Source organism: Gavia stellata, chromosome 5 (assembly GCF_030936135.1).
Source record: "Gavia stellata isolate bGavSte3 chromosome 5, bGavSte3.hap2, whole genome shotgun sequence".
In the NCBI taxonomy this organism is placed as follows: Eukaryota; Metazoa; Chordata; class Aves; order Gaviiformes; family Gaviidae; genus Gavia; species Gavia stellata.
In genome coordinates this window covers 31,232,761-31,245,839 of record NC_082598.1, presented here as the reverse complement: position 1 = coordinate 31,245,839, position 13,079 = coordinate 31,232,761, and the positions used below count along the sequence as shown (strand labels likewise).

Sequence of the window (13,079 nt, the reverse complement as noted above, 5' to 3'; positions counted from 1 at the left end):
TATTGAGGAGTGTATTTTACATCTGTTCAACCTTCAAAGTTATTAAAGTCTTTTAGGTAAAAGTTCAAATAAAAATGAAAAGCTGTATCTGAATTCAGAGTCAGAAAAAGGTTTGTATTGTTTTAGTTCAGACTTATTTATCGTGGAATTTAATAAAACAATATTCTCGTGAACTCTCTGTCATGTAAAATGAGATATTAAAATCCAGGTTATGGTTGTAATGGAGACTGCATTGGAGAAGGTAGGAGGGCAGAGGAGAAGGTTGGAAGAGAGGGGAAGATTAAGAGCAGTTTATAGAGCAAATGAAGACCTCAGTACACTCTAATGAAGAAAATGTTTGTTCCTCCAGAGTCATGTTTTGATACTTTTTCTTCCCTTGTAGGCAAACGTACAAATGTCTACCACAAGACTAAAGTGTGATATGTTATGTTTTTTACCATAAGCACCCATAAAATGAGCTCCATTGCAGACAGGTATGTTAATAGATACTGAGAGTTTTGGGGGAATTACTGTTCAATGCTTTCTTTAATAATATTTTTCTTATGGTTAATATATAAAGAATATTAATTTATGCAAAAAATAAGGGGAGGGAGTTTTTGCCTATTTTTGACGAAGGTGTTTTATAGTCATTGGAAATAGAAAAATAATTTTATTGTTTGAGATGAATCTTAAAATTTACCACTTGGTTTTAGCCATGGAACAGCATCTGTGCAAGTTGAGCTGATTTTTAATGTTTACTTGATTTTTTTTTTTTTTAATTACTTCAGTATTTGATTAAAGAAGACAAATACATTTAAATGATCAGTGATGCTGCAGGTGATAGTAAAGTGACCTGCTAACCTATTTCAAGGGAAAAGTAATAGCTGAGACATGCTTTCTACTTGATTCCTTGAGCTGGACTTTCTTAGCAGCTTAGGTGAACATCTGTCCTTAATATTATATCTATTACCATTTTTGAGACTTCAGGAAATGAAACTTGAATTAAATTTACAGGAAGTTAAACCCGATCGAAATAAGTAACAATAAAAGCAAAGGGTAAAACTTTTAAAATGCTTGTCTGACTTGTCAATTCTTGTAGTGAAATTTTGTGGTATTTCACTGAAACTTCATCCTTTTGAATATACGAATTCCTTTTAAAAGCTATATGTTTATGTAGTAGTGTACACAATAATTACTTCTTAACCTCACTTCTTATCATAATGTACAGTTGCTTGATGATTTATCAGTTATAAGTCAGAGAGATGAGGTAAGCTTTTTAGAAAGATGATTACTTGCCTTAAGGGAAGGAAACATTAGGATAAAAAAATTAAGGCTGGATACACAGATGTCAGCGTGGACTGTAGACAGTAGACTGAAAGCAGACAGAAGAAGTTAGAAAAATAAAACGTGAAAGTCCATTTTACAGCAGTTTTTGAAAACAGAAGAACAGTTTTGACTTGACTTTTAAAAGAAAAGGAAATGAAACAAAGGTGTTGTATGAAGTATACTGAGGCATCTTCAAAGGAAAACACGTTCTCATTTTGATATTTTGATACGTCTTTAGCAGTATGTGGGTAGTTGTCAAGCTGAGGAAAAGTTATGTGATACTTGGTGAGGAAGCAAATATAATGAATAATTATTGCCACTGTTTAACGTTGATATTAATTGTGTATTTATAAGATTACATATGTGGATGAAGTATAGCATATTGCTCAGCCCTCTTCCATTAATAATACTTCAGTATTTAAGAAAAAAATACTTTCTTACTATAAATATTTCCAATAATTGGAATAGAGGTTGCCAATAAATAAAAATAAATTATATGTATCTTCTCTCTTGTTTTCAAAAGGGTAAGGTAATGCAAATAATCAAGAAGATAGAAAAATAAAATTAAGTAGTGTTCAATTAAGTGTTTGCATAGGGTTGTAAGTTCTCATTAGAAATAGTCTGAAAAATCATTTGAGTTGTGTCAGGAATGTAAGGTTTTTTCCTTTCTCTTTAGTAAATGTCCTACAAAGAGAACTTGTAGCAGACTTGGCTTCAAATTATTGCTGATGGTCCTTGTGAGACATCACAGCAAAACAGTGCTTTTGTTTCTTGACTTGATGGAGATGATGAATAATGAGGTCTTCCTCCCCACCCCCACCCCCCATTGTGATTGGACTCCAGAAGAGAGAAATTTTACACTCCAACATCTATTTCTTTTTGTTTCTTTCAGAAATGATGGAAGCATTTTTGATGGGCTGGTGGAAGAAGATGACAAAGATAAAGCAAAAAGGTATGTTCTTAAGTTATTTAAAGCTAAGAAATGTCCTATACTTATACACTTGAACTTACCAGGGTGATTTCTAAAAAATAAAAACGTGATTCTGTTATAAATAACCATATTACTCAACAGCATTTCTTTTTTACTGTTATGCTTCAGATATGTTGTGTATTTGTAACTGTGGCTTAATGATTTGTATTTTTGTAAAAGGGTGCTTTATTCCAAAGGTTTAGCTGCACCCCTCTGGGAGAAGGAGGAAGCCACTCTTCAAAAATGGTATCTGAGATATGGAGTAGGTGTTTTTGTGACAGTTCTCACAGCAGAAATTCTTAAGGGGCTCTTTGCATCAGGAACCTGTCAGTAGTATGCAGCTTATTATAATACAGTTTCATATTTGTTACAAAACGTTTTCTGTTTTTCAGAGTGTCTAGAAACAAGTCCGAAAAGAAACGTCGAGATCAGTTTAATGTTCTTATCAAAGAGCTGGGTTCCATGCTTCCAGGTAATGCTCGGAAGATGGATAAATCCACTGTACTGCAGAAGAGCATTGACTTTTTACGGAAGCACAAAGGTAATTATTTCTAACAGTAAAAAAAAATTGTAAATTCTTAAATTTTTTTAATTGTATTCACTTTGTACATACAACGTTAACTATTTTGCAGCTCCTTTAAAGAAATTGTCAAAAATGTAAAGAGCTCCTGAAGAAAGATATTCTTAAGATCATAATTTAGGTAGCAGAGATATAACTACATTTTTGATATTTTGCAAAAGCCTGTACTATTTTTCTTTTTGTCCCATAGTTGTCAGAGAAGTCTGTTTCATAAAGAGAAGCATTCTTTTTTAAATAAGCTTGAAGTTTTTTGTTCTGGGCAGATGGAGACCTTTAGAACACAGTTGCTTCATGAGGTGCAAGTTGTCAAAGTTTTGCTTCACAGGAAAACTGCTGATCCATTTCAGTGGAAGTACTTGCTAGAAGTGCTTATTTTGATATTTAGGTAAAACTGATCTGAACAGTTAGGTTTGTCTCTTCAAGTTCCATATAAAGCAAGATAAATCACTGAAAACGGTAGTCTGAGGGAACATAACGCTCCCTCTCTTCATGTCAGGTATCTACACAACTGGTTGCTTTAACGAAGATAAGGCAGTAGGGCACTGTGGTCTCCAGCAAGCATTACTGGGTAGGTTATTTGATGAGAGAGGGTGTCATGCAGTGGGCATGCAGACCAGGAGCATGGGCATTTTCTTTTTTCATTTTAGCTGGAAAGAAACACCAGAAAATCTATAAATACTTTTAGCTGAACTTTCTAATTTTCAAGACATATCCACTGATGTATAAGCTAATGAGTGTGTGTTTGTAGTTTTGTAAACCTTCATGTGAAATGTCAAAATTATGAATGTCTTCAAACATCCTTGCTATGTTTTGTTTCTCTGGTTGTCTGCATCAGCTGATGGGGGGATATACCCAGATATGTTGTACTGAAGTTCGTTACAGATAGTTATTTCTGTCACAAAAAAATTCTTCCATCAAGCGTACACTTATTTATGGCTGTTAGATATTTCTGTATATAAAAAATCCCTGTTCCTGCTCCTACACTTGTTCTTAACATGGCACCTTGTGGTTCACACTGTGACAAACAAGATTAAAAATCCAAGAAAATGAGCTTTTTCACTAGTTAACCTATTTCCCTGAGTAATTTCTGACCATGCATACTAACTGGAAAGCAGTAGGGACAAAAAAAGCAGCTGTTAGGTTATAGAATAAAATAAGTAAAGCTATTAAGTGGATGGATAGGTATGTATTTATCAACAGTATGTCTGTCAATTTAAGGTATGTTAAGGTATGATAAATATTTTTCCATGCTCTAGCATGTCTCTTCCATTAGTGTAATGGTTCAAGTAGCACCAGATGTGTACTGAATAGTGCCGTTAAAAGGTTAACATAACAAAATGGAAAGTGAGGGGGAATAATTTGTGCAAGAATTCATGGGTTTGAGAGGTTTTTGCCAATTACATGTTGATTATGTTGTTTTAATTCTCTGAGACGTGTTTGTCTCATAACAAAGAGAAAAGCAGTATGAAGGCTCCTTTTCTGTAGAAGTCAGTTCTGTACGTTCTAAGGCCTTTGTGAAAACTGGTTCTGTTTCAAGATCACTTTATTTTGTATTGATGATTCCTATCGTAAAATATAGAGTGTAGAATGAACACATGTATCAGCCAGCCAGCAGCACCAGTCATCTTTTTTTTCAAAGTGCTTTCCAAGATTATTTTTTAAATTATTTTTATTTTTTTAGGATAAGGGGGGAAAAAGCAGCTATGGAGACAGTTGCCTTTTAGGGCATGGCACTTTTGTCCTTCACCTGGTGGGACAAAGTGCAGCTTTGTGTGACTGCACACGTCATACTAAGGTCTCTAAAGCTCTGGCTGCCAGTGCTTACTAGCATTGCTCTGCACTGGTTTACATTAAAATGTTTTGGACAAAATGTTAGCAAAGGTCAGAAGCATGCTTTGCTTCCTGAGGTGCTTGGATCTTATTTGTAACAATAAAGCAGAGTGACCCTAGCAATAAATGAATTGTTCAGCAATGATTAGCCTCTTTATTGTTGAAAATCCTACTGTGTTCAGCCACCAGGTTTTGATTAACTGCATTGCTTCTGGTTCTTTCTGGACCATTTCCACACTGGCCAGGCTTGGTACTCTGGCAGCAGCTCCAGATGAACTATCTGAGCTGGTTATTGGCCAGAGTGGATTCTGTTTCTCCTTGGGAAAAAAACAGCAGGGTAAGCACACTGAAATTATATTGCTGAGAGCTTCTCACTTGCTAATACTGCCTGTCGTCTTCCTTTGAATTGGCAAACAAGAAATTTTTGAAAATTATGAAATACTGAAGAATTTTGCTGTTTATAATTACAACTAGTAGACTGATAATCATACAGCCCACAGATAAATGCTACAGATCTTGGCACAGCTGGCGATTTCTTTTGAGGATGCTCAGTGCTGATGCAGAGTTGCTTCAGATCCACAATTTGAAGGCTGGATGAGTTTAACATGCAGGCTTGGTTAGGCTTCTTTGTCTGGTATCTAGCGCAGGAATGTGACCTCAGTGTCATTTATCTTTGAGTGCAACCTTCTGCCATAATTTTTAAGCACTTCTCTAAAGTTACCAAGTGAAACAAGTTTTTTCCATGTCACTTTGGCTCTGTTTTCCAATATCATACTTGTTCTAATTATGGGAAATGTAAAAGAACACCTGCACTTGCGGTAAGATAATTCAGAATGGTTCACTAAAGGCATAAACTTCAGCTTTTCTTTAGTATAAATCCTTTCTACTGTAGAAGCCAGACTGACTTTTTTTTTTTTTTTTTTTAAATTCTGAAGTAGGGTGGTTAAATGGACCAGAATGAGCCAGCGAATCGGACTTTTCCAGTTCTAAAATGGAGATTGTGTGTGTCCTGTGGACTGAATGCATTAAGTTCTTTGAATTTTGCCTCCACTTTAGTGGCAGAGCTTTTAATTTCCATGTCCTTTGATTTCCCCCTCGGTGCTCAATGTGTTTGTTCTGACTGAAAAGTTAGTCTTGGGGTTATAAATATCCAGCCCACTCTTAGTGCTTTGTGATACCATTTCAAAACAGATAGCAAAGCCTGATCAATCTTTTGTGAGATCTGATCATTGGAAATTCTGGTCCGTCTTATTTGTTGGTACTACTTTCCCCTCTCCTTGCAGCTCTCCACTTCTTGCCAGTTTCTTGCATGACATTGCTGTTGTTTACTGTTCTTTTAGTTAAGTCTAAAGCTCTTTTGTAAAGTTTTCCTCCTTCAGTCTCGGAAACAAATTTCTGAACTGTTCTGGCGTTTTGCATATTTAACTCAATTCCAGGTTTTCTGTTCTCTTTGAGCCACCTGAACTAACAAAGTAGCTTACGGCCTTTGTACAGATTTGTCCTTTAGAAATCAAAAAGCTTTAAAGACATGGTTTGATTCTTTTGGTTCATCTGAATGCTTGATTCACGATTACTTGTTCAAGGTTGTTCTTACAACAGTACTTCTGTAATGCCCTTGTTACTCATCAAAACTGAAGTACTACGTGGTCTTGCTTCTTGTTGTTTCAGTTATCAGTTGATAAGGAAGCATCAGGTTTCAGAACCTGGAGTCTGGTTTTGCTTAGCAGCCGTTGTTTCTCTCACCTATGTGTGGGAAGTTAATCTATATATTTGTCTTAAGTCCCGCAGGAATATCTGTTCAAAATTCATCTCTGTGTACGAATCAGACAGTAATTCTGCAGTGGAGTCTGTCATACAGCTCTTAGCAGTCTTTGTTGCAAACCTACTCTTTTTTTTAACGTAACCTTATTTCTTTACAGAAAAGGGTGGGAAGAAGAGAAAGGACAGTGACAACTTTTAGTGCAAAGGTTAGAATGACCAGGATTGGCCAAGATACTTGAGGATTGGGCATTTTAATGACCTAAACTGATCAGGAATTTTGGCGTTCTAAATCTTTGAAAACAACACTCTCAATAAAACATTTTATTATAGTCTCAGAGGAAAGAGTATTTTTCCATGGTCAAAATCCGTTACTTACTGTCATTAACTTCAGCATTACCTTGAAGTCTGGCAGGACTATAGCACAAAGTGGTAGAAGGAAAGAGAAGGCAAATCTCATTATGACATAGGGGAGAAGGCATTTGTTTTCTTTTTAAGGAACAGCATCTATATGTAAAGAATGAACAACAGAGGAGACTGGAGAACCGTCTGCTATTTCCTACTGTGTATATGTAACTTAGTGGGAAAATAATGTTTTTTGGAAGTGTGAATCCTTATATTGTATATATGTTTGATTGTAGAAATTACTGCACAATCAGATGCCAGTGAGATTCGACAGGACTGGAAACCGACATTCCTTAGTAATGAAGAGTTCACACAGTTAATGTTAGAGGTATATTATTTCTGGTTTTCTGGGAGTGGAATATTTCCTCATAGGGAGTCATTCCATGATAAAATTTTTCAGTTTGATGACATAACTTTTTATTTTCGTATTTTAATTGTAACTATACATTTTCATGAAGGTAGACAGTCAAAATTCCTATGTATGCAATGTTATGCAAAATAGTTTTGCTTTTAACGGCATTTTCAATTACATAAAAAGTGATAACAGAGCAAGTCCACAAAAGAACATATTTACTGTCAAAGTAAAGTGGATATTTTAAATTATCAACATAAGGAAGGTACTAGTCAAATAAAGAATTGTGCATAAATTAAAATCTTAATTATAAAAAAGGCTCAACACATCCATGTAACTTGTGAGGAATAAAGTGTGTAATTTCTTTGCTTGTTACACTTTCAGAAAGTGGTGTGTGAGCATTACCTTGCTAAAGAAGATTACATGAGTAGTTGGATTATGACTAGAAATAAACTTTCGGTATAAGCTGTCATTTTCTTGGAAATGCGAATAAGTCATTTGTATCTTGTTAGTGAAACAATTTCTAATAATAGTTGAATGAAAAATCTTAAAATAAATGAACAAGCACATTTTATTTTCATTCCATAGTTAAATCTGTTCTTTGAGGCACATCTAAAAAAATAAAAAGTGCTTACTTTTTGTACCTAAAATTTTCAAAAACTTCTGCGCGGTGAATTTGCATTTTTTTTCCAACAAGTTAGTGAAGTAGTTGTTTCTGATTTCCGGGGTTTTTTGTAGTCGTTTCTAGTTTTGGGGTTTTTTTGTAGCTGTTTCTGGTGTTTCTCAAGTCCTTACAAAATACGTGTCTGCAACTAGTGACTGTAAAGCTAGAACAATATGATATAACAATGTCTTTCAAAGATGTGAGCTAGTGTTCAACTAGAAGATAGTTGTGCTTTGTTGAGTGAAAATAAGTTTGAGTTAAGTAGAAGATAAGGCAGTCAGAACTGTATCTTACAGTTTTCAAGTCTCAGTAAAATATTGCTGTGAGTTTCTTTTCTTGAGATTAGGAATATTGAGATTTTAAATACCAAAATTCGTTGATTTCATTACCTCTTTTACTTGTTCTTCTCTTAGTTTTTTCACCTGTTCTTGCTTTTGTCTCTAACTCATTTTTCTGAGTTTTCTGATGTTTAAAAGGATGATGGAATTAAAAATAACAGGCAGGCAGAGTAGGAGATGGGGGAAGCAGTGGCTGTATATGGACTGAAGTGCTGCTTCTGAAACTACAGATTATTTAAGAACAAAACAGAATGGAAATTGTAATGCTTATAGTGTAAAAGCCAGACTAAGAAGTTTTAGTTGTGAAAGGCATTCTCATTTTTATAATAAACTAAACTAAAATTGGTCTAAATTATTTTCCATGTTGAATATAGCTTAACATTTTTAATACTCTGTTTCTTTTTATTTAACTGCCCATTATGTTTAATTTCAGGCTCTTGATGGTTTTTTTTTAGCAATTATGACAGATGGAAATATAATATATGTGTCTGAAAGTATAACTCCCTTACTTGAACATTTGCCAGTAAGTACAAATTGCTTTCAGTAACATATCAGTTTGTCTATGGATGGTGTTCTGCTATGAGTACTAATTAATCGTTAGCCTTTTTGGTGTTATAGAACAGATGTATGCTTTGGTATAATGCTTCTGCTTTTTCTTCAGCACAACTCCTTGCTACTGGTCTGTCTCCTATATTAAACATTTACTTTGGAAATAGAGAATGCCGTCGGCACTGTTAGGCAGGATTATGAAGTGCCGGACTAGCATCAGTTTCTCTTCAACATAACTGAAATAACAGAGTTGACTGCAGGATACCCTTTAGAGTTCACACCTATCACAGCCTCTAAAGAGCTGTATCCTTGGAATTTTTTTAAACCACTTTTTTACTCCTTTCTTTCCAAAGAAGTCTTATAAGAAATATATTGCTGCTGTTTCTGCTAGGTATATGCTTTGGGCTTTATAACATTCACTCATCATTAATCTTGGTGGCATTGGTCACTGGTAAATGTAACATTCTGGTTTTTTGAAGTTACCTCTGAATAATGTTTTTCTGAAATGAGGCAAACTAGTACTCAAAAATGCAAGCAGTTGATGAGTAAAACAATGGGCTATTTTTTAGAAGAAAGAGACAAGTTATTCTTACAGGCTAGTTGTCTTACTGTGATAAGAGTATTTTGTAAAACTTGGAGTGGCATATTTAAAATGATTCTGCAAAGCACAAATTCCACTAAGGTACACATGATATCAGCTTGAGAATTTTGAAAAATATACAGGTAATTGTGATTGTTTTAAAAAAATAGAATTTGCTAAGTTCTCAGAGGCACATTTGTCCTTTGCTTTTAGGTGTGATTATATATTCGAAACATACATTCTGTGATCCGTCTTTTCTGAATATTTAATCAAATGCGTTTATGCATGTGATCAGTCATTCAGTTGTTCAATTTTATTGTATTCCTGTCTGTTATTCCCAGTTTTGTGTACATAGTTGCGGAACAGATTATAAAATTTCTTCATAAAATCAGTTGCAATTGGATGTAATTATTGGTAACATAATAACATATATGGTGTAGGGAGCGACTGTCTTTTGTTCCAAGATATCATTTCAATGTATTGGATTCCACTGACAGGTTACAGTGCCTAGACCAATACCCCATAATTTCTAATTATACTGCTCGTTTACTTGGAATTGTTGCATCCCAGGGAGGTTAATACAAGCTCAATTGTACTTCAACGTGTATGTATATCTGCTGCGTTCATGGTGTTTTTCATTAAATGTCAGTGTCAAAATTAAGACAGATCAAAGTGAGATTTTTTTTCTTGCAAAATATTCGTGTGTATTCCAGCAGGTGGCTTTGTTGAGTCAGTAATGTTCTTCTGAACTGTGGAATTGTTTTGCATTAAAATAGTAGACTTTGACATTGTACGTCTTGCATTAGTTTAATGCTTATTAAATCTTTTTCTTTCAGTCTGATCTTGTGGATCAGAGTGTATTTAATTTTATCCCAGAGGGTGAGCATTCAGAAATTTATAAAATATTGTCTTCTCATCTGCTGGAAAGTGATTCATTGACACCAGAATACTTAAAATGTAAGTAGTTATTGCGGGTTAACCCCGGTAGGCCGCTCAGCCCCACACAGCCACTTGCTCACTCCACCCCGGTGGGATGGAGAAAGAATCAGAAGGGTAAAAGTGAGAACACTTGTGCATTGAGATAAAGACAGTTTAACAGGTAAAGCAAAAGCTGCGTGCACAAGCAAAGCGAAATAAGGAATAATTCGCTACTTCCTATTGGCAGGCAGGTGTTTAGCCATTTCCAGGAAAGCAGGGCTCTGTCATGTGTAATGGTTACTTGGGAAAACAAATGCCGTAAGCACAAATGTCTCCCCCTTCCTCCTTCTTTCCCCAGCTTTTGTTGCTAAGCACAATGTCATATGGTATGGGATATTCCTTAGGTCAGCTGTCCCAGCTGTGTCCCCTCCCAGTGTCTTGTGCAGCCCCAGCCTACTCACTGGCGGGGCAGTGTGAGAAACAGAAAAGGCCTTTGCACTGTGAAAGCACTGCTCAGCAATAGCTAAAACATCCCAGTGTTATCAATGCTGTTTTAGTCACAAATCCCAAGCACAGCACCATATGAGCTGCTATGAAGAAAATTAACTCTATCCCAGGTGAAACCAGTATGATAGTTGTATTAAAAATAATCTGCTTTGTATCACATGTGATCAGTTCTTTTCTTCCACTGTTATTTAAGCAGAAACATATGGGTGAGCCCTGAAGAACAGAAGTACTTATTTGTGGGGTTTTTCTTCCGCCCAGAAGAGTAAAATTTTCAGCATTGCATTGCATTTCACTCTATGACTTTCCCATATATTAGAAATGTTCGTCTTGTTTATATAGCTTCTATTTAGACAGTTGTAGCAGTTGGCAAGAATAAAAACATAGCACCCTAATGGGTTTTGGAAGTGCATGCTTTAGTAAACTTAAGTTTAGGGCAGCTGCTTCTTTAAAATAGCTCTAGTTTTCGGGGGTTTTCTGTGTCATTAGCATTGAGGCCCTTCATGCACAAATTCTAAAGGAGTTCTCCTTTTCTTTAGGTTAGTTAATGTCACACTTGTTAAAAGGAGAAGCTGTAGCCATTTGTAATCACAACATTTACAGTATTTTAATAAGTATGCTGCTTTCCATTTCATGTTGCCTGTGAGCTTCATCAAGTATGTAGCCTTTTAATTTGTTTATTCTTTTCTCAGCAAAAAATCAACTAGAATTCTGTTGCCATATGCTGCGAGGAACAATAGATCCAAAAGAGCAACCTACATACGAATATGTAAAATTTATAGGAAATTTCAAGTGTTTGAATAACGGTAAGTAATGTCAGCAATGTTAGAGTGTGATACTTAGGCAGCTTCACAGCTAAACAGGCTTGGGACCATTATGCAAAACTTAACAATGAACTAAAATCAGTCTTCCTAAAGAAGAGCTTGAAGCAGAGTTATACAATACTCTATATTGTTTTAATGAAAAAGAAGAAAAACTGCTTATCAGGTATTATGAGTCTGTGCATTGGAATGCAAAATGTAGGAATTATGCTTAATGCTTTCAATTAAAGAAAACTAGTAACTTGTAAAACATTTTTCAAAAGAATGTAAGAGAACTTTAAGCAAACGCTTTAAAATTAAGAGCCTGAATGTAGTTAAGCGTAACCCGTACTTAAGCAGGTGACTGAGTAACTTGAAGATGAGTGGTACTGAGTACCTGCAGTTCTCATGCAGTGAGCTGGGAAGTAAAATGTAGGTTTTCCCCCCATTTCAATTCTGTACTTTCATTGACAGGAGTTACCACTCAGATTAGTGGATGGGCCATTACAGTTTTCTGCACTGAGTTCCTTCTCCCTTCCATTGAAATTATTTTTATTAGTTATGTACTAATATTATTCCTTTGTGTACTACATCTCTAATGTGTTTGGCCAGCCCATGCTGACTATTTACTTGAGAGGCATGTTTATTTGGTCAGCCAGACAAATGAGTTGTGCAATGTAGTCAGTAGTAGATCTTCATAAAGATCACCCTCAAAAATATTATCAAAGCCAATATCTTGTAAATAAACCTGTGGGTTTTTATGTGATACCAGTATTTTTCTCACAAAATGGGGAGAGGTTGAGTCTTAGTGCCAAATGCAGGTATGTAATATTATAGGAAAGACAAGAGACAGGCCTGAAAAGGCCAAATATGGTGCTGGTCTTGGAAAGAGGAGGAGTTGGGAAACTGCAGGCCTATCGGTTGCAATTCAATATTGGGAAATATTCCAGAACAAATAATTAAATTATATGTGAGCTTCAGGAAGCTAGCAAGGAACTGAAAAGCAACCGTTGTGGATTTTTCAGGTAGAAATAGCATCAAATCAATTCAGTTGCCTGTACCAAAAAGTGACCCACTGTGTGGATAAGAGGACAAAACGCAAATAAATTATGGACTTTTTTAATATGCTTTTGACAATTATCATATTCTGTTCTCACAAATATGTAAGGGAAGCACATGTTAATTGAAATTGCTGGGGAGTAGCTGCAGAAACTGGCTGGAAACGTTATTAATGTTCATCATCAAAATGGAGTTTTCATGGACGACTTCTGGATTTGATCAGTATTTTCATTAACGTTATGAATAATGGAACATAGTTTGCAATCATCGAATGATGCAGGAACACTAAAAACAGGATAAGAATTCAGCCCAAAATTTAGAATATAAATTGTTTTGGGGAAAAAAACCAGACAAATTGACTTAAGAACAAATGTAAGTTTCTACATTCAGGAATAATAAACTATAACAGGGAAAAAGGTTACAGTCAGCTAAATAGCGGTCCTTTAGCACAAGGAGTTACTGTGGAT

General features: G+C 35.3%; 1 protein-coding gene across 2 annotated transcripts in view; it reads left to right on the top strand.

The window, feature by feature from the left end:
* The first annotated feature begins 389 nt into the window (after positions 1–389).
* CLOCK (clock circadian regulator) overlaps positions 390–13,079 on the top strand; it is a 29,826-nt gene continuing 17,136 nt past the window's right edge. For both annotated transcript variants that reach the window (XM_009819246.2, XM_009819245.2), the window contains exons 1-7: positions 390–473; positions 2,198–2,257; positions 2,668–2,816; positions 7,085–7,176; positions 8,636–8,725; positions 10,168–10,288; positions 11,446–11,559. In XM_009819246.2, the coding sequence (XP_009817548.1) occupies positions 427–473; positions 2,198–2,257; positions 2,668–2,816; positions 7,085–7,176; positions 8,636–8,725; positions 10,168–10,288; positions 11,446–11,559 (673 nt within the window). In that variant the 5' untranslated portion in view covers positions 390–426. The remainder of the gene's footprint in view (positions 474–2,197; positions 2,258–2,667; positions 2,817–7,084; positions 7,177–8,635; positions 8,726–10,167; positions 10,289–11,445; positions 11,560–13,079) is intronic.